Genomic DNA, 22,095 nt, shown 5'->3' with positions numbered 1-22,095 from the left:
GTGTGGGTGTCTGGGTGTGTGTGTTTGCTGCGTCGCTGAAAATGTGACACTGACAGGCCTTGCTTTGATGAGGTTGTGCTGTGATCCTGAGCGGCTACCCAGCAGTGCACACGATGTGCCTGCCAGCGGAGACCAGCGGCCCTCTTCATTAACTATTCCAAGACCTCTCGACAGCACCCGTGCAACGTTACGACTTAATTTTGCCACAACATCTGGCCCTGTTTATTTCTCACATGTGCACATTATATTGTCGTTCTTAGTTTGCAAATGAATTGACTGCATGTGGTTTAAGTTATATAGACTGTTTAGATTTAGATTGTGTAGACGTTTTAGATTACATTACTGGCATGTTTTTCATATAAGGCCAATGTGATTGTATTTATTATATAAGACGTGCATGCTTTAGTAATAACCAGAGGTTGTGTATTCTGAATTCTGTAGGTACGGAGTTTGAGATTACTGATTCCGAAAGCGATGTTAAGACAAGGAAGAAGTTCCCATCTCTGTTGCACGGTAAGCGATCGGCTCCAGAACTTCCTCTTTTGCCACCCGCTAGTGTCATGCGCGTGGACTCCAGCCCCAGCAAGCGTGGACGGAAGCCCAAGAAACCCAAGTCTCCCCGGGAGTTCAGTTTTGACCTCACCGCCGATGGGAGCGAAGACGAACAATGGACCCGAAGAAGAAGCGAGCGCATCTTCCTCCACGATGCCGCCCAAGCCAACCCTATCTCTCCATCTAACAAAACCCCTCTTCCGCTCACTCCCAAACCTGCCCGTGGCCCCAAAGCATCTTCACACGGCCCCAAGGAGCTGGCCAGAGCAAAGGAGGTGAAAGACCCCAACAAAGTAAGTCCTTGTTTTATTGATGTAGATGTAGTCATGTGTGCCAGCCCTAAACAAACAGCCAGTGCGCTTGATATCAGCAGGTGTCCTGCTACATTTGTCAGACAAGAAAGCCACCCGCTGTGAGTGTCATGTTGTTGGACACAAAAGACGACGGTGGTTTGCCAGGCTACAATTACTAGCCATCAACGTTCCTCCCTCCAAATCCTCCCTGAATGTTTTTTTATAGCTTTTACTACACGGCTGCCTATTATTGTTTACTTGTCCATCCAGTACCGTTGAATGCCTGTAATGTCCAATTGTGTCACGCATTTGCATGAGGCTTTTCACTCCTGTCTGTGCTGACGTTTTGTCTCATGTTTGAATGTTCTAGAAGAAGAGGATTAAGGAGACCCCCCTGTGTCTGCCCCCACCCCAGCTCACCAGTACACCCACTGAAAACTCTGGCGCTCTTCTTGTCAGTCCAGGGTGCAAGACCAAGGTTAAGCCCAAAGCCAGAGAGGTAACTTTCACATAGCATTGATATTTGATGTTAAGATGATAAGGAGGGAACGTATTAAACATCCTTAACCATCTAATCCGTTGATTAACCAAAGCACAAACCGTTAAAAAAATGTGCCATTTAATTCAAATTTTTTCTCTCTGAAAATAATCCATAAATTAAGCAGGTTAGTGTTAAGCAGCCATTTTGTATTGCACAAAAGGAGAAGCACAGAAAGGGATTAGAATAATTTTACCTGGCAGTTTCCAGGCCCTTGATGCACAGTCTTTTGGGAAAAGCCTTGCATTTAAATGAGTTGTCCCTTACTCTGCCCCCGTCCTACTCTTTACGGTGCTGCCCTGAGTACCCACCATGCCCAGAGGAGGGAGGTGTGATGTTGAATGAGAGCGAGAGAGAGAGAAATGAGAAAAGGGTATAGTGCAGCAGAGCAAGCCTAATTAGTCTGCACACTCAGCAGGAATGCAGTGAAATTAACCAAACGACATCTCCCTCCATCAATTTCTCCGCCCCATTCTGCCCAATTTATTTATTTATCTGTTACTTCAGACGTGATTTGTTCTCGGGATAAATCTTCGCTGCATTTTATAACTCTCCACCGCTGCTATTTTTCACCTTATGTATAAATCACGTTATAATGCACAGCGCAGAAGCACGGCAATTCCTGCGAGTATTTGCCGCATTCGAAATCAAGAAGTCCTACATTTCGCTAGCTGAGCTTGTCACTCATCTAAATGGGTCTTACTGAATCAATTCTCCTCTAGTAAGCACATGGGTCTCATCTTTAGAACTGAGCCAACAATGGCTCGGTGTTCAATATTTTATATTGTCAGAGGAATTGGGGCAAAATGTGCTTGAATTCCCCCAGCAGGCCCGAGGGAAGGGCGGCGCTGTCAGTAAACTGATGGAGAGTATGGCTGCCGATGAAGACTTTGAGCCCAACCAAGACAGCAGCTTCTCGGAGGACGAGAATCCCCCCATGAGTGCTCAGCCTGAAAGACCCTCAACTCCCGGTAAGACTCATACGTACATGTGCATTAAAACCCACCCTGTAGGGGAGACCGCTGAGCCCCCCCTTGGCAATTTTTAATTGTTGTTTTATGACTATCCCAGACTTCATTTTCTTGGCCGTGCGTGCAATTAAAAACGTGAGGGAGAGGTAATTTCACAGCCTATCTTATCTTAATCTGCCATTAAAAATCAGAAAATTGATTCGGCCTGATTGCTTTCATGCGTTAATGGGATGAGCCGGGAGATATTGCGCACATGCATTTTCAGCAACATTTCAGGCTTTAAGGTGACAGCGTGACTTTATTAGTGGTACAAGTTTGGACACGTCTTTCTCACATCCCTGTCTTACCCACAGCCCCCCGGAATTGTGTCATTAACAAAGATGAACTGCAGGATGGATTGCGAGTGCTCATCCCTATGGATGACAAACTGTTGTATGCCGGACACGTCAACACCGTTCACTCTCCTGACATGTAAGACACCAGAGTTTCCATAATCTATGTATTCTTATCTTGTCTTGTGTGTTTTGATTTGAAATGTCCCTGAATTTGAGAACATTTTGGTAAAGGTCTGGAACAGGAAAACTGTAAAAAAAAGCTTGAAAGCTACAGCTAAATAAACCACAAAAAATGGTTACTGTTAGTGGGAGGGAACTTCTGCCAGTTTTTCCTATTGTACAGTTCTTTCCAGTTTTCATGGAAATATTTGGAAGTGCAACATTGTTTGACCTGGAAACAGAAGGGGTGTGAAGAGTCTTTTGGGGAAAGTTGACAGGAATTGGCAATTTAGTTTTGTTCGGATTTGTAAATCTTCTGTAGACTTCCATTGCCTGTTATCCAGATGGATGAACAAGTTTTTGTCTATTGAGGTCTAAGAGACTTTCTCTCAAAGTCATCTTTTTAAGGGCTAATCTTGTTTGGTGAACTATGTGAAAGTGGTGCAGCATCTGGCCGGGGGATCTTTAATGAGAGGGTCTCCTTTGCGTTTCTGCCCTCTGTAAAAATGGCTTGTCCTCTTTTCTAGTATCATTAGCATGGCGGCCCACAGCAGAGCAGTGAAATGCGTTTAGCATGCAGCGCAGAACCTTGTTTTTCACTCTTATCAATCTGCGAGTAGGGAGCAGCCATCATTCAAATGCCTGTCACAATCCTTCTCCCAAATTCCAGTGATCTGCCAGAGAGGTCAGGCAACATTATGCTGAATGGAAAAATATTTGGATGCTAGTTCCTGTGTAAAACAGGATACACATTCTTTATCAGGTCATTTAGGAGACATTGGGGAATTTTTCGTCTGTTAATTTATAGCATGAAATGATGAGAGACATTTGTCATGTTTTGCCAGTGATATCACCCACTATTTCACTTGCTCTTCACGTGTCTCATCCTAAAAATAACCGGTTCCTGTCAAGAAAGGTGCCTTTGCAAAGTACTGTATTTGACTCTTAATTTTTTCACCACAGTGGTTTGGTGTAACCCTGAAAACTGGATGCGAAAACACTTAGAGTCGGAGTGCTCAACAGGAACAGATTGCTTGTTGTCAACTTTCTCTTCTGGTCTGGAAATTTATTTCTTTTTCAGCTCATGCTACTCAACACCTTGATCTCATCCACAGATTGAAAAGCCATGTTTGGTTATTCCGATGTTTATATGCCGTCGCAGTTTATATGCATCGCCCGTCTTCATTAACATTGTGTGGAGCGTGAGCTTCTGCAGGCGTGAACACACTTGCAGTTCATGAGAGCGGACTGTTTAATTGTGCAGTCAATAATTCACACAGCCAGCGTCGAACTGGAAGGGAAATGCAGAGAAAGTGTCTATTCTTAGCCTGCACCTCAGCTTTCACATAGCCTGTGGATTCTGCTCAGAAAAGTCCTTGGCAAAGCCGTTGTCACACATACAGACGTGAAGACCATGCTAATGGCAGAGGCCCATTATTTATGGGTAATGGGAACTTAATTGAAGCTTTCGCTCCATTCGTCACCAGCTCGCTAGTTTTATTCATTTTCACAGCCGTATATTTGTCATGTGTTTTAATTATGTTTTAGAGAAGTGGTTGTAAGAATGTTCAATAAAAATTCCCTAAATTCTAAATGTTAGGGTTAAATCTCTAGAAAACATAGCATTTCGAAATGCAGTTATTCCCATTAATATGTCAATTAAAATTTCCTGTTTATCCTTTTCTGATGAAATGCATAAAGGACTTTTTATGTTGAAGAGTTTTGACCTCCAATTACAAAATAAAGTTGTATTTATGTTCAGTTCTGGCCAATAGCTGTAGATTATTCAGTTATTCTATTAAAGCTATTTATTACCTCTTCACTGAGCTATATATCAATGCACAGCACCCATGGCCAGTTGTTATTTTTGCTGCATAGCAAAGTTTCCTCAAGGATATTTGTTTAACCATTATAAATAACTCCATACTGACCATTAATGCCAAATACTTTCCACTTATGAACAAAAAACAAATTTTAGGGCAAACTTTATTGCGTTGTAATCCCATATCAGGCAAGCCATCCACAAACATGACAGATATTTAACCCTGCTACATGTGACCTGAGCTCGGTCAATCTTTCTTTCCCCCTCGAGGCAGCTGGTGTGAATTTATTCCAGGCTTTGCAGGCAGAACCAATCAGGTCCAGCCAGCAGAGTTCCCCCCCTCAGGCCTGCTCCAGGAGGAAGTCATGTGGGGGGGAGGCTGTCCCACATCTCCCAGGTCCATGTCACAGTAATAAGGCTGCCACTTGGTGATGGACACCTCTGAAACCAGGCTCTGGGTCCATGCTTGAACTGCAGACACCCTCATGAATCCAAATGAATAAAGGCCAAACATCCAATTGTCAGGATTTTTTTAATCAGGAGCCCTATCTTGGCCATCATGCGTGCAAGTGCATGCATGCGTCCATGTTGATTTATGTAGGATGTGCTTTTTCACACTTTTTACGTGGATCTTAAAGAACTGGTCCTTGTTCGCTTGTTGTCTTTTGTTTATTTAACGCTATGGATAGGTTTGCATGGTGGTTCGCTCTAGCAATAGAAACTTCAACTTTTCTTGAGCTAGAAGTGGGCGTTTTAGATTTTTCAAAGGTGAAAACTTGCCAACTCCTTGGAATAATATTCCAATAATATTCCAAATCTGGAGGGAGAAGCCTATGTTTGGATTCTGCTCTGCCTACACGGTGACTTAGCCTGGCCTTGCTTCTTTTATGCATTTTTTCCATTTGCGTCAGAGCCCGTTTTGGCTCGCATGCGATATGTAAGGAAACTGTTTGACTTCTCTTGCGTATCCCCACTGATCTGACTTCTTGACAGCAAAGACAATAAAGGGACATAAAAAGGATGAACATATTGGGCAAAGGAAACGTCCATCCCCTTCAAATTTTGTCCCCGAGGTTGAGCTTAAATAAAGAGGAGGGGTGTCTGTCGAGAAAGCCAAGCTCCTTTGGGTATTGAGAATAAAGGCTGTTTCAAAGTGTGTATTTCTCAGAGGAGACTTGTCTTAATGTAAGAATAGCCTGGGCTGCTGACTCCAGACCCTCTGTTTCTCCTTATAACAAAATATATTTGGAAGCGAAACCATTATGCACTGAGAACACGCAGAATATGTTTTGATTAATACTGGAAAATAAAATATGAAACTGTTTATTTCAGTACACATGCACGTTGTTGGATAAAATAAATTGTTTATTTTGGAAATCTTTCATTTGAAATGTTTTGAACTTGTTTTGCGTTTTCTATTGGTTAATGTAAACTGGGTCACATATTTGTATTGACAGGATAGATATGTGTACTTCAGTTTTGGGTAGTTCATAACAGTGTCTCCTTTCCTACAGATACAGTGTCGTGGTGGAGGGTGAAAGAGGGAACAGGCCACATATCTACTGTCTGGAGCAGCTTCTACAAGAGGCGGTCAGTACAACACATTGTCCGGCACCATTACATATGACTTACATATGTGTTAAGGCTCATCATGTGTTTGACTCCACAGGAACAGTCCATAGCTTTGTCTCTCTCTGCTAACAGGCCTGGGGCATGCTGTAATATAGAAGCTGTTAGCACTTTCCACTACTATTAAGCTAAGGGGATGTTTTGCTTCACTACCTCTGTGCGTTGGTTTAGGCGCGCACACACACTTTTTTTCACTTCTACTTCCTTTCGTTACTAATGTACCGATGGAGACCGTCCACTGCCAAAAGCAACCATAGCCAAAACAGCCCTTTCTAAGATGAATTATATACAACAAAATATACTTTCCCCACCAGAAAATGATTCATTTGTTATTCAGCCTTGAAGACAGATGATCGCAGAGTGTCGTTGAGTGAATACACACAGGTGTTGATTTAATGTTTCTCTCTGATCCACACTACCTCCGACAGATTATTGATGTGAAACCCCCATCGGTCAGATACCTTCCCCAGGGGACCAGAATCGCAGCTTACTGGAGCCAGCAATACCGTTGCCTTTACCCTGGCACGGTTGTCAGAGGTAAGGCTTTCCTGTTTGGCTTAATTAGGATCCTTTCAACAACTAATACAGACTGTTAACCTGTGCGTTTAATGCAGTTTTTCTTATGCATTTCTCAAGTGGAAAAATATGTACAAATGTCCACTGTCCACCGCAGTAAGAGAACCATTCAGAGCACAAGCTTGTTTCATTTCCTTTCATCTAAATCTTTTAGCCAACCCTGTAAGCACTGCCAGATAAACCGGGCCGGGAATGAAGAATGATGTGGTTGGCTACGTGCGCGGCTCTCTCTATTATTATTTATTTTCCCTCCCGCTATGGAAGGAGGGAGCTGGAGACTTGTCAAAAACTCTTAAAAGGGAGGTAGCTGCTAGTGCTACTGTCAACCAATGAGAATGAAAAGGCCCTGTATGAATCCCTGCAGCCTCGGCTGCACCGCTGAGAAATATGCGGTTGCTCTTTTTGACGGTCGTTTGCACAGCAGTATTTGCACTCGGTGGAAACGCAAATTGAGGTGATATGCATCCTTTTGCATCAATCTTCAACCCTGTTACCTGCCCCTAGGGTGCCCTGACATGGAAGAAGTGGATGACTTGATTACGGTGGAGTTTGATGATGGAGACACTGGCCGAATCCCACTCTCGCATATTAGACTGCTGCCGCCGGACTACAAGATTCAGTGTGAGTATTCTGTGCTGTAACAAAGTAGGGAGTGAATGACAAGACATAGAGTGTATGAAAGCTTACCTTGGTATCCAAGTTATATAAACATCCTAAATATACTCTGTTTGAGTTGGGGTTCGTGCAGCAAAGTGATTTTGTTTGGTTTTGCTTTTGGAGCTTGATGATTGAGTAAGAGATGTTTTTCCTTCAGTTGCCAGTGGATTGCATGTTTTTGAAATGGAGACTGAGAGGTTTGAATGTTTTTGTGTGTAATATTTAAGAGAACTGGGTAAATATTAATGCATGTATGGCTGTGAAAGCGTTTGTGTATGACAACTTTAAAAAAATAAATGAGGGAAGCACATGGATACTTGCCAATAGACTGGTCAAGTCCATTTATTTTTGTTTTGTTTACCTCATTGTTTCATGCACATAGTCCGTTAGGTTGTGAAATATTATAAATGCTCAAAAGTTTTTTGTTTTCTGTTAATGACTTTTCTGAATTGAATTTGGGTGCCAAAACAGGTGCTGAACCATCTCCTGCCCTCCTTGTGGCCAGTACCAGAAGACGAGGAAGGAAGTGTAGTAAGGATGCACCTGAGGGCAAAGAGACGATTCCCAAAAGCACAGAAGAGGCTGCCCCAAAAAGTAGAGGACGAGGAAGGAAACCCAAACCCAAGCCTGGTAATTTCCACTCCTTGAACCCAAACACGCATAACCTTGCTTACGAGTTTATAAATGCAAAAAACAGAAATACTTTCTTTAAAAGCAGTTAATGCTTTGGTTCAAATTAAACATCAATCTGTCAGTTCTGGTGTTACTGCAATGAGAAATTTGATCTTGCAAAAGTGAATTGGTGGTTTCGTAGATATTAAATGGCTTTCCTATGGTTAGAAACTGCTTACTGCCAGAACAGGAAAAGCTTTTAGCCTTCCAGCATTTTTATGTAGGTAAGTGTGTTTTTGGTCTGGCATATTAAAACCTTCCCTCCTGTGCTGCTTTCCAGAGCCTGAAGTCGCTCCAAAGGAGCATGAAAAGACTGACACACCGGCCCCAATGCAGGTCCCCGAGAGGCCCCTGTCCAGCCAGAAAAGCAGCCCACGGCCAGGTAGAAAAATTAAGCAAGTCGGCGCAGCTAGCCCCTCCGTCCCCGTATCTAATGAAAGCCAGAAGAAAACCACAGGAATCAAGCCCCCAGCCAAAGTACGTTCCCAGCCACAGTCTGTGTACTATCCACCGCTCTACGGAAAAGTTCTTTCTGTGGATCTCTATAATGAGCCCTCTACTTCTGTGGCCTCCTTTATATCCAACAATGAGACGGAAAATCCCGCAGGGAAAGGAAAGCCAGTCAAGCGCTTGCGAAAAGCTGAGGAGGAGACATTTGGTGTAAAAACGCAGCGCAAGCAACCTCAGACTGAGATCCTTATCAAGCTTGACCATGAGGGAGTCATGTCGCCCAAGACCAAGAAGACCAAAGCCCTGATGATGATGGAAGGCCAAAACCTTTCCAAAAGAGAGAATAAGCCTGTGATGGGTGTCAGCTACACTACTGTGTCCACTTCAGGAGCTACTGACAAAACTTTCAAAGCTAAAACCAAGCCAGTTGAGACTGAGCCCCCAGAGAGTGCGTCGACCTACAGTGTTCGTAAGATGGGGAGCAGCAGTGAGGGTCTGATTAAGGTGAGCGGCTCTTTGGAAAAGGAAAAGGAGCCAGAGTGTCCCAATTGCAGTAGCAGTAGCAGCAGCAGCTCTGAGTCAGATGGAGAGGAGGAACAAAGAACCTTGCAGGAAAAGAAGTCCAAACAAGACTCAACCAGTTCCAACAGCTCACGGGCATCAAGCCCCACCTCTTCCAGCTCCTCAAGCAGTAGCTCCTCATCCTCACCTGGATCCCACTCTTCCTCATCATCTTCATCATCCTCCACCACCAGTGATGAAGAATCCTCTTGCAGCTCCGATGAAGAACCAGTGCCTGTGTCCCAAACATCATCTGCCGAGCAGGCATCACCTGAAGAGGAAGAAGAGGAGAAAATTAAGGCCAAACCGGGGCCTTCTTCCAACCTCCATAAGCTTCAGAAGCAGCAGGCATCTACAACACAGCAGCAAAAACGAGACCCGCAGCAAAAAACCCAAAAGCAACAGAAAGTGAAGCAGGGTGTTGGCCGTCCCAAAAAGCGAGAGGGAGTCCACCTCCCAACAACTAAGGAGCTGGCAAAAAGACAGAGACTCCCGTCTGTAGAGAACAGACCCAAGATTTCGGCTTTTCTTCCTGCCAGACAGTTGTGGAAGTGGTTTGGGAAACCTACTCAGGTGAGTCAGTGGATTTTAGGGATGTATGAAAGCCAATGGGGGGAGATGCCAAGTGGTTGTGTATTTTGCCTAACAATTTTTCTTAAATGTTTGACAGAGACGGGGAATGAAGGGGAAAGCCAAGAAGCTTTTTTACAAAGCTATAATGCGAGGGAAGGAAATGATCTGCATTGGGGACTGTGCCGTGTTCCTGTCTGCTGGACGACCCAACCTTCCCTTTATTGGACACATCCAAAGCATGTGGGAGTCATGGGGAAGCAACATGGTGGTCCGGGTCAAATGGTTCTATCATCCAGAGGAAACCAACCCTGGAAAGAAACTTCATGACAAAAAGGTTATTTTCTTTACCTGTGCTCAATACATAAGAATAGTCTGTGGTCATTGCACTTTATCTAACATAGACTTTGGGTTTTTAACTACTCAAAATGTGTTTGGCAGAACTGGGATCAAATGTCTGGCCAAAGTCTTCCTGCTGTTCTGCAAGCTTCCAACCAGAGGAAAGACTTCATGGAGGTAAGTAAACCCATCCGATAGATCGTATGATCCTCTTGATCTTTATGAAAAAGGTAGATCATATGTTTGGTTTTCTCGTTCTAGCGGGCCCTATACCAGTCCTCTCACATTGATGAAAATGACGTTCAGACCATTTCGCACAAATGTCTGGTGGTCAGTCTTGAGAAGTATGAACAGATGATTAAAACTAAGAAGTATCAGGACAGTGAGGATCTCTACTACTTGGCAGGAACTTATGAACCTACCACTGGAATGATCTTCAACACAGATGGGGTTCCTGTCATCTGCTGAGGATCAACAAATCAGACATATGGAGCAAATGGAGTGAGATACCAGATACAAGGGCTTGACAGTTGTACTAGCTTTACTCAAAGCCCAACTAATCACATTGGAATCATAAACTTTTGACACGGAGATGCAAACGTTGAAGCGTCAGTTGAGATCTGGCATCAGACTACTTTGTCACACCTGTGACATGTTTGCACGTCATTTCAAACATGATGGTAACTCGGAATCACTTAGTATTGTATAATTATGCGCTTATAGTACAGATGTGAAATCCAGTGTTTGGCCTGTTTATAGAGCACCTTGTCTTGTCCACCGTTGCTGATGGGAATAATGTCCTTGGACTTGAGGAATCTCCAGTCAAGAAAGCGGAAGAGAGAAATGTGTCAAACAAAGTAAAATGTGTCAAAAATGTCTCGAAGTTCAATGGCATCTCCACCGCTGTTCTCCTTCGTCTTACCAGACACCAGCGCAGCTGGAATGGAGATGACACCGCTTCTGTGGGACTCGTTCTGCATGGTGAGAGGGCCGGCATGGAACCAGCTTTCTTGGCCCTGGGGCCAGTGCACAAGAAGAGTAATTTAACCTGACAGGCTCAAGTCACACTTGCCGTTCCTATCTGCCCAGAGAGCAGTCTCCACCACGTGTCCTGCTCTCCTATGTACTGCTTGTAGAACCATGCCAGATCTTCAAAGACTGGCTAATGAACTCGGGACAGGTGAAATAATGCTATATGTAAAGCTGTGGCCTACGTGAGGAGCACTTAAAAGAAATGTTTCCCCCTTGCTCACAACCCAAGGACAGAACTGTGGTCTGCAAGCCTTGAAGGACTGTTTATTAACAGGAAAGTGTGAGTCACTTTTCCACTGAGCAGCCCAAAAGATCTATCAGAATATTTATTCGATTCTTGCTCAGCCACCGATGCAGAACGGTTTCGTTTATGAGTCGGCAGCTCTGGTGGGACTGAATAGATTCTGAAACGTCATGCAGATGTGACCACATTTGTAAATACATGCATACAAGCTATATACAATATGGACAAATATTTTATTTTCGTGTACCATAGATTTACGTGACGGTAATTTTTTTAAAGCAGCGACAGATGAAAAAGCTTTAATAAACTGTGAATACAATTTAAAACACAAATATCAGGAACTAGTTTTAGAGTAAAGAAGATCTTAAAAAGTTGTTACTGGAAACTCTCAGATGTCCACTACATTGACGACGTAATGTAATGTAATCTTGTTGTCGAAGCTACTATTACAGGACAGATGGTTTGAGGGATTCGACAGTGTTCAGAGCCAGTTGTCCCATAATGCAGTTTTACAACAGAAAGCACTTAAATTCTGCCCTTAGTCTTACACAGGACAGACATCCATTTGACAATCCCCTGCGCAGGTAGACGCAAAACGTTTGTGGGAAAATATTTTTCGCTCCCTTCTCAGGGTCAGTGAGAGTATTTTTAAAGCACCATATAATCAGACTGTGCTTGCTTATGTCTATTTTAATTGGCTTGTCCTTTTTTTGTAGAATTACCCCCAATCTTCCCCACGGAAAGCAATTACATCTCATGCATGAAAGCACTTTCTTAAAGTAAACTAATAGCTGAGCAAATCAGAGCAGAGGCACAAGCGTTATCTGTTAGCAACAGTTGAAAGCGAAAGTATTGTCGCCTTCCAATGTTCTCTCAATTTCAACTTTTCTGGTTCATGGCCTTAATACCATTAAACTTGGTCCCTAAAAGTTGGCAGAATCAAAGCCTGAATATTGTCTTCAATAAACAAGTCCCACTGATTGATATTGTTTTTCCAAAGAAAGTGGCATCAGTCAAAAGAGGATTTGGTGTGTTGTTAGGACCAGGCTACATATTCTCCTCTTTTCCAATCAAGACCAGTCAAATATACTTGATTTATGGCGTCATTGCATGCCTGTATACCCAGTTTTTACCCATTATTTTCCATGATTGTGACCTATGGTTGTTATTTTGCCTCATTTAAATGGTTAAGAAGAGGTATGAATGTCACATGCTAGTCAAATACATGTACTATTCTAATATTTCTACTAAGTGTTCATATTCAAAACAAGCCTGATTGATGACATTTCTGGAGTTGCCTTTTGAGTATGTTTGTTTTTATCTAGCCAATTTTTATAACTCTGTATTTCTTTCTACCTCCCATTGTGGTTCAGCGTTTCATTTATTTAATTTGATATTTTCTCAATATTTTTACACTCATGAGATGTTTAAATCATTTGCCTGTATTTTTTTATATCTGTTGCCATGAGTACCCCACTGTCTTTGTGAATGTTGATCTAAAACTTCCTGAATGTTCTGTTTTTTATTTTTTTAAGGGATGATGGAGAGATTGAGAAGCTTATTGACACTAGAGACTTTTAGTCTTTATAATAGAAACATTTTTGGCCTACTCAGTATTTCTTTCTATATATATATTACAATTGTGTTGACACTATTACATATAGTATAACGTTAAATGATAAATAAGTCTTCATGTACGGTTCATAATATAACGTTGCCCAATCTCTCTTAAAGAGATGATTTTTCTTGTTGATATTCAATAGGTTGTATTTCTTAATGTTTTTTCATTGAGTGTTTGGTCTTGGGGTTTAAAACAATATTCAGCCTATTCTGGTTCAGACTGTTTTCGAAGTCGCCTAATTTGGTTGAGTTTTTCACATACCCAAAGCTAATTCAAATGCCAAATATTTCTAAAATGCACAGGAAATCTGATGCGACGTTTAAGTTTTATTCGAATCGACACAATTGTTGAATGCAAAATTGATTGTGTGTTGCCTGTTTATCAAGTTGAACAATTTAAGTGCCCCTAAACACAAAAAGTTTACCCGGAGCTTGAGTCAAGCTGTAAAGCACTTTTAGAGTATTTTTGTCTGCATGTTTTAGAAATGGCATATATGCTTCTAGAAATAATATTAGAGCAATCAACAAAATATATATATATATTTTGCTTATTGTGATGTAGTGTAAAGTAAACGGAGATACAAATCCAACCGTTTTCCCTCAGGTCACCGCAAGAAACGGTGACCTCTGCTGGTAGCACATGTGGGTTGAATTGGTGATGTACTCTGCTACTCGTCCAGGGTCTGTTTGAGTGTCTTATGCTGTTTAAGGTTTAACTGGCTTATTAAAGAAAACGGCACATAGCCGAATAGAAGCTTAATAGACTTCACTGTTTGCATGATTCTGTTCAAGCTTTTCGTTTTCTTACTTTATGACATTCCCCCTCTCAGAACAATGGTCCTCCATGCTTAATGTGCAATACTGCTGAATTTGGATTGTGTGAGGTAGCTGCTAGTGAGGGAACGAGCACGTACGTGAATGTGGGAGATGAGAGAAAGTTAGTGTGGACTGGAGGCTGGTCCTTCACTGGTCTTCATCTGCTGTTCCTTCAGCATTGGTAAGGTCCTGTTACAAAAAAAGATAAAAATTATAGTTTTGAAATTATTATTTGAAATGTTAAAGCATCAAGGTTTTGTAAATGATCCTTTTATGAGAGGGGGAGATAAGTATGAATATACTTTTTACACCTTTAATCTTGTAAAAAAAATTCAATATAAATGTAAAAAAAATTAAACTGACATTAATGATTGCTGTTGACTTGTGTGTAAACTTAATGGAGTATGATTTTTTTTTTACAGACACAACCAGCATTATCAGTGTTTTTCAATTCTTTTAGTATCTCAGTATTTTCTAGTTCATCAATAAATGTCATGAAATGGAATTGGGTCTCCTTTGTTTTAATGTGTGTCAAAGTCTGGGATGCTGAACTGCAATTATAATCCGCCATGTGCTCACGACTTCAGCAGAACCTGTAAACGGATCTCAATCCTTAACCTTACACTGCAAAAAATGATTTTCAAGAAAAAAATGTCTTAGTATTTTGTCTTAGTTTCAGTAAAAATATCTAAAAATTCTTAAATTAAGATGCTTTTTCTTGATGAACAAAACGAACCAAGAAAATAAGTCTAGTTTTTAGACCAAAAATATAAAATGTAAGTGATTTTGTGCATAAAACAAGCAAACAAATCTGTTAATGGGGTAAGCAAATTTTTCTTGAAATTTTCTTGAATTTAGTGTTTAAGAAAAATGTTCAAGATCTTTTGCTTACCCCATTGGCAGATTCTTTTGCTTGTTTTATGTACAAAATCACTTAAATTTGATATTTTTTGGTCTAAAAACTAGATTTATTTTCTTGGTTCGTTTTGCTCATCAAAAAAAGCATCTTAATTTAAACTTTTTTTTAGATATTTTTTACAAAAAACAAGACAAAAATAGACAAGAATTTTTTTTCTTGAAAATCATTTTTTGCAGTGTACACTGTAAAAAAAAATCCTTGTTGCACTGCATAAATTACTTTCTTACTTAGTATTTTTGTCTTGTTTTCAGTAGAAAAATCTAAAAATTCTTAAATCAAGATGTAATTTCTTGATGAACAAAATGACCTAAGAAAATAACTAGTTTTTAGACAAAAATATACAATTTAAGTGAATTGTGCGCTTAAAACAAGCATTAAAATCTGCCAATGGGGTGAAAAAATGTTCTTAAATTAACTGTCTAAGAATTTTTTTTTCTTATTTCAAGATTTTTTTTCTCACCCCATTGGCAGATATTTTTGCTGGTTTTAAGCACAAATTCAGTTAAATTGTATATTGTTAAATTATAAATTTGTCTAAAATCTACACTTATTTTCTTGGGTCAGTTTGCTCATCAAGAAAATACATCTTGATTTACAATTTTTTTAATATTTTTACTGAAAACAAGACAAAAAACTAAGTAAGCAAGTAATTTTTTGCAGTGTGCACTTACATTTTAATTTAGGAGTTGCTATGAAAAATAAAAAAGGAAATGACTAGTAAGGAGTTGCTATAAATTATAAAAAATTACTTTGAATTAGCTCACTGAAATTATTTCATTTTTTATATTTCATAGCAACTCCTTACTAGTCAAGAAAGTTTAAATTTATTGTAAATTTAAGTTGATTAAACTTTAAAATTTAAGTGCAACAAGGAATTTTTACAGCGTACAGGAAAACTGTTATTAAGACCTGATAAGTTTTATAGCTCCTGTCATTCACTGTGCTTCGCACATGCTGTTTTTATTGAGGCAAGTTGAGATGCTTGTAAAGGGTGAGCAATAAGACTCGTGCTCTTCTTTATCCTTCAAGTAACCACCATCATAAAATAAATTAGGGGTGCACCGAAATTTCGGTCGCCGAAAATATCGGCCGAAAATGGCATCATCGGTTTCGGGCCGAAATAAAAAATCCAGCCGAAAATGTAAACCGAAAATTAATGTCAACCGTGCCCCTCCCATCTGTGCGCTAGCGCTTGGGTTTCACTCACGGTGATCAGTCGTCTCCCTCCCCTTCGTGCTCAAGCAGGTTTCACTCACGGTCGAGCTGTTTGCACGCGTCTGCAAAGATTAAGCATGTCTTGATGTGTAAACTTTAGAGAAAGTCGCGCTGATGTGTCTCATACTGTAATCCATTAACATACATTTGGCGAATAAACCAATGAAAAACAACAAAACGTTTTTATGTGGAGCGACTGTTGCGCTGTTTGGGATTCACCCTCGGTCTATATATGTGCACGCGTTTAAGTGCCCTCGATAGTGCACATACGAGAGAAACGCGTAAAAAAAAAAACAAGCAAACATAAAATCTCTCTGTTATTGACAGGGCACACATAAACAAAATTATCTCCACAGTATTCTTTTTCTAATAAAAACATTTGTTTATGTCTTAAGTGTATGTATACATTACAGTCAGATAAACCTACTTTAGTCTGTGTCATTAATGTTGATCAAACAACCCATGACAAAGAGACAAATAGCTCTAAAAAATAATAATATATTTAATTTATTGTGTTATGAGTCATTTAATTTGATTTCTGTACCTAATGCTAATTTCAGACCTTATTAATGTACAACTTTGTTCTCTTTTATAAATGTTTGCAATTTCTTTATTGTTTATTAGATTTTTCCCACCTGCTTTTTGCTGATCCGAAAAATAATCTAATCTGTGCCTCAAAAACTGTAATGTGATCCGAACTGTGAGTTTTTTATCCGTCACACACCCCTAGTAAAGTTAGTACACAGTGATAGCCATAAATGCAATTGTACTAATAATTGGCATATTGATTTATTTCGGTGTTTTGGTTTCGGTTTTTCAGCCATGGTTTCCTTTTTTCGGTTTTCGGCCAAGAATTTTCATTTCGGTGAAATTTCCCTAAAATAAATGGTCATGTGACAGCCGGGTGCAGTGTAAACCCAGATTCATCCAAAAACATGGTCTGGATTCTGTGCTTTGAATGACATATTAATGTCGCATTGAAGAAAATTAACATTGAATACTTTATTGAATTGATGTTATTTGTGTTAAAGCAGTCCTTGAACCATTTAGCCAGTATGGAATGTTTTCATCCCCTCCCTATGAAAATCCCATTTCTGAAAGGCCGTTTTTCTAACAGGCGTGATGATCCATTGCCCACTATATGGCGTTCACAGTGGAGCGATAGATTTGAAAGGTCACTAGAGTGTTTTGTTAGGCAAGAAGTGGTTTCTTAATCTCCCCTGTGAGCAATTACATTCATCAGAATACCGTTTTCCTGGAAAAATTTACAATTTATAGCGACTGTTGTTGCGTTGAACTGAAGTGGAGCTAATTTTGCTAAAAACACCAGCGCGACGTCTTTAGCATATGAATTCGCGATTCATGAGGCTTATTATATTAAGAGAGGAGAAATGCCGTTTCCTGAGCAATTAAAGTTACCAAGGTGGAGCCATGTTTGCTGTGTAGACCATATTCAATTTTCTTTTCATCTGGAAATGAACCTCCTCCCTGACTGCATACACACTGAACATTTTCAGGCTCTCGTGATGAGCGCTCTCCTTGAAGGAAACTCCTGTTATTAGTGAGATGGGTGTTTTAAACCATTCCAGCTGCTTTTTAATCGTTCTACCATCTTAGTCTAAACAAGAGATTGTATTTTATTCGCTTGCAATGGGTTGTGTGGAATGAATGCAAGATCTCTTAGCCTATTTTTCTTCTGAAAGGGGGAAGTTTTCCATTTCCATTAACGGTGCAGATGAGATTTGAAAAAGCATAATTTTGATTTTGCTTGTAGTGGCATAAAATTAGCATAATGCAATCTAATGGAAGTGCCTCTTAATTTTATTACTGACAAACTGCATATTCAGCTGCATATCATCAATTTTTGTGTATTATTTTTAATGTATAAAATTAGGGGGGGGGGCATTCACGAGCTACATAACAGCAAAACACATTTACCCCATATATTTTGTCCAGAGCTCTGATATGTGCTGTATTTCATATAAGACTGTTCAAAAGGGTTTGTCATTCTCCACTTTCATGTTTCTTTCAGAAAGAAAAACAGAAAACAAATCTCTCCGTATCTCCAGAGTAAAGACTGAGCTTCAGAGTTTAAGATGCGCTGTAATCCATTCAAACTATAGATATGTTTGAATTTGCTGCTTTGATGTCATTTCACAACTCTCACGCCAGTACATCAAAATGTGGGTGCCTTTTTATGTCACTTTCGTAGTGGCATCACATAAATAAAGCTGTTGTTTGAAAAGCTCTGTGCTTCGTTTTAAGTCCACCATTACCAGCATGCAGTTTCCTTCAGTTCATATTCTTTCCTTGCATGAATGCTGTATCCAATCCTTTGAGAAATTACAATTTCTAATGACTTCCCCAGTCTCCTCTGCTTGTGCTTTTAGGGCATTAAAAACTCCACAATGCTCTTATGTGATATTCGAAAATTATTCATAGGTGTGTCATCTCAAAATTTCAAAGAGTTTAATTTAAATAAATGCAAGAATGAGAGCAGCTCCGGCTCAATAATGTTCCCTGAATAATTGTTGGTTCTTACTGTGTGTGGAAACGAAAACAACCAAAGAGGTATGATTGCTCAAGGGGAACACATATTGCAAAAAGAGTGATGCGTTACGGTACTTTTATTTTTAAGAACAGCTCCACAAGCCTTGCGGGATTCAACCACCACTGTCAAAGCTCATAAAAGCAATTAAATCCTCCAATAAACGGCAAAAATCTTTCTGTCCTTGCTTGCTGATCCTCTGTCGGAAGATGCCGCTGCCCAAGGAGAAGGATCATTATGCTAATCGGACCAAAAAAGCAGAAAGCAGCCATGCAATATTCATAGCCTCTATCATGATAAACTATTCAGGAGCCATTTAGCTGGAATGCTCATTTAACGAATTGAGGCATGGAACAATTAAAGTGTGCTGTACGATGGAAGCATGCTGTGATGGAGAGCTTGTCAACTCAATCTCTCACCAGGGATGCCATTTTCGAAGTTCTGCGCACTAATGCCTGCACACTTCTCGATAGCCAGGGTCCATTTTGTGTCTTTCATCATCAGGACCACCATAAAATGGCCTCCGAATTGAAAGTGCAGTGATTTTGGCTGTTACTGGTCATTATGAACATTAACGGTGAAAGTCAACGTATGACTGGAGATGTGACTCCAGTATTTGTGTTAGGATTGCATTAAACATTAAGGTCCTTGGAGCAAAAGGTCCTCCGTATTGCTGGGAGCGTTTCACCATTTATGACCCATTAAAATGATTGCAGTATGAAAACAAACATTTACTGGCAGTCTCAGCCCATCAGTATTAAAAGCAAAGTGGAATAGTTCGGAAGTGCTTGCTGGGTGGAAAATGGGTTCGTTTTAGTGACGCTAAGCTTTGACCCTCTGTGCTTTTTGTGGATGAGGAGAGCTGTTATATTCTCAGAAAGCTCTTCAGCGCTGCTGGTCTCAGTCCAGAACCCCTGCCTTGCTTTATTACTATATATGCTGACAGCAACCAAGCAAGCCGACAGGTATGCTTAGGGACCGTAAGGCCTTTGTCACAGCTTCAAGACCCGGAAACTGTCCATATTGCTCTACCTTCTTTCAACATGAGCCAGGATTTATGGTAGCATGAAACGCAGATGCATTTCTGTCTACACCCACCTCCAGTCAAACTGCTTCGTGGGTCCTTTTCATATTGTAATCTCTCTGGAATAGCAGTCATTATTTTGGCATTATAACGAAATAAGATGATGGCACTCAGCGCAAATGCGCGTGTGCATGTGTTAGAAATAACCAAGAAAATGTTTAGTTCCTCACAGGAGAGCCATTTGCCGTGTTGTTCCAATATCCTGCTGTGTGGATGCATTAGTGGCAAACTCCCCCATTCTGACTGTCACTAAATCTCTGGGCACTCATTTTGGGGAACGAGGGACACCCAGAACCTCGGTAATATTGCACTGTCCTTTTGCTTGAAGTTTCGGGAAAGAAGAAAGCTTTGAAATGCCATAAATGACCAGTTGTTTTGTGCGTTTTCAAACATTAAAAGGCGTCTTTGAAAAGCTTGGTTGAAGGAAATTGCATGATGGGAGCGAATCATAGTACATCTGTGATATTCAGCCCTCAAAGGACTGAACTTATTACGGGACTTAATAACGAAATACGCAGTCAAGCGTTTCCAATTTGTTTCACGGTACTTCATTAGAGAAGGACGTTTGTTTAGCTACACGTAATGACATGCGGAGATGTATTAATAGCGCTGCCTTTGAGCGCATGTTGCCTATCTAGTGCATATGTTCTGCGGCAATTTAGCAGGAAATAAAAATGTAATGCAAAATGCAGTTCATTAAATGACATCCGTTTCCCGCAGAGTTTTCTGCCGGCCCAGTCTGTATTTTTTCTCCATCTCTGTTCTCATACTTGCATATCGCATGATTAATGTCGCATGCGCCTGTTGTCAGTTATGCCCTTGCAATGAAGAAGCTGCGCATGCTTTTGTATTGATTGCAGCAACATCATCATCGACAACACCAGCGGCGCTGGCAGTAAACAGCAGGGCAGGTTTGCCAAAGTTGACTTATGGAAGAGAAAATATGAGTTGAAAAGCCAAGCTCCAGCTCAGCACTTTCTTTCAGGGTGACCGTGTGTGAGGCGAGCCAGACTATTCCGGAAATCAAAGTGTGAGAATAGCAGCTTAAAAGAGAGGAGGGTGATTGCAGTGGTTTGATCAAGAGCCATTTTGTTCTTCAATATGGGGCCTTCAAACCCTGCAGCGCACTCCTCCCACAGATTGTCAATGGATGGGGACTGAGGGAAAGCTGGATGGGCAAAAAACCCAAACTATCACCATGGCAATTGGTTCTCCCACTGTTTCACTATCAAGTCACGGTTAACAAATTACAGCTGACCTGTTGGGAATTAGCTGGCTCTGATGGGGTCGATCGACAGAGCTGTTTTGAAGAAAAAGTTGAACAATCATCAGCAATGGACCGCCTGCAAATTCGCAGAGACCGCAGGATCTGGTAGCACGTCCCACACACCTGGGAGGCTTGTCTTTTGAAGAGGGCCATTTAACAGTAATTCTGGCTCTGTGTTGCAGAGAATGGTTTGACATCGGTGGGGGTAAAGTCTGTAACGCCCCTTCAGTCGGTTGTTGGGAAGAATGAAATCGGCTAGAGAAAATTTGTTGCCCTGAGTCCCCAAACCATGCAATCACAAGCTAGTTTCACTGACATCCATCAAGCCCTGTCCCAGAATTAAGTGCGTTTAAACAGGGAATCACTTCAAATCAAGTTATCCTCACTCAGTCTAATGAACATTTCGGCATTTTGACTGTCACCATTTTAAAAGGTAGGACGTAATGAAGCTCAGCGCAGTTGTCTGTATGCATTGGCTATTATTCTGAACAAAGCGCACGAAACTAGACTAGGATGCTATTACTTTGTCTTATAGCTGTGTCGTGGTTCATTAAGTTTCTGTGGTTAGCTAGTAAACTTGTGGGGGGTGGCAGGGTTCCTTAAAATAATTTCAAAATAAGCACGGCTATAAATGTTAGGTATGAACCATAAATGGTGGAAAGGGCCGATGTTCATTGGGAGAACTCTAGTTAGGAACGTATTTTATATTTTTTAACCATAGATGTAGAAAAGCCCACTATATTTATGTGTGAAATTTGCATAGAGTAACAGTTTGAGGCTATTACATGGATAAAGTGGAAATTGTCAACATTTTAAACTGGAACTCGGTCACTCCCATTTACAGTACTGTGAATTTTGAATAAGTGTAAAAATATATAAAAATATGAATTTTTTTAGAGACAAAATCTGAGAGCAGCTTGCACGGATAAAAGATCTGTGTTTGTGTTTGGCATGTTTAGTATACAACAAATTCTCGTTTTACTCAATAGCTTTAAATCTGAATTTGGAATGATAAAAATGCCTTTCTTATTATTTTTCCATCTGAAACCTCTTTTCCGTTCCGTCATTTCCATGATGTGCTTTTAAAATGTTTTGATTGTGGACGACATTTTCTTTGTACTGCTTCATAAAAAGAACTGCATAGAAAGCTGCTGTGTTCGCAAATGACTCACTATCTGGTTATTATCTGATAAAAGCATCTCCAGCTGAAAAGACTCTTTTTCCAG

At 40.6% G+C, this 22,095-nt stretch overlaps 1 protein-coding gene across 5 annotated transcripts in view; it reads left to right on the top strand.

The window, feature by feature from the left end:
* tnrc18 (trinucleotide repeat containing 18) overlaps nucleotides 1-14,341 on the top strand; it is a 59,103-nt gene extending 44,762 nt beyond the window's left edge. For 4 of the 5 annotated variants that reach the window (XM_073857070.1, XM_073857073.1, XM_073857069.1 and 1 more), the window contains exons 19-30: nucleotides 442-845; nucleotides 1,216-1,344; nucleotides 2,210-2,354; nucleotides 2,708-2,825; nucleotides 6,185-6,260; nucleotides 6,728-6,836; nucleotides 7,380-7,496; nucleotides 8,004-8,162; nucleotides 8,485-9,788; nucleotides 9,886-10,122; nucleotides 10,227-10,301; nucleotides 10,386-14,341. In XM_073857070.1, the coding sequence (XP_073713171.1) occupies nucleotides 442-845; nucleotides 1,216-1,344; nucleotides 2,210-2,354; nucleotides 2,708-2,825; nucleotides 6,185-6,260; nucleotides 6,728-6,836; nucleotides 7,380-7,496; nucleotides 8,004-8,162; nucleotides 8,485-9,788; nucleotides 9,886-10,122; nucleotides 10,227-10,301; nucleotides 10,386-10,592 (3,080 nt within the window). In that variant the 3' untranslated portion in view covers nucleotides 10,593-14,341. The remainder of the gene's footprint in view (nucleotides 1-441; nucleotides 846-1,215; nucleotides 1,345-2,209; nucleotides 2,355-2,707; nucleotides 2,826-6,184; nucleotides 6,261-6,727; nucleotides 6,837-7,379; nucleotides 7,497-8,003; nucleotides 8,163-8,484; nucleotides 9,789-9,885; nucleotides 10,123-10,226; nucleotides 10,302-10,385) is intronic. The other variant, XM_073857072.1, reaches the window with a different exon arrangement.
* Nucleotides 14,342-22,095: the final 7,754 nt, after the last annotated feature.

The sequence above is a fragment of the Misgurnus anguillicaudatus genome, chromosome 19, assembly GCF_027580225.2.
Source record: "Misgurnus anguillicaudatus chromosome 19, ASM2758022v2, whole genome shotgun sequence".
Taxonomy (NCBI): domain Eukaryota; kingdom Metazoa; phylum Chordata; class Actinopteri; order Cypriniformes; family Cobitidae; genus Misgurnus; species Misgurnus anguillicaudatus.
Note: the sequence above shows the minus strand (reverse complement) of the source record. Positions and strands in the feature narration are given on the sequence as shown.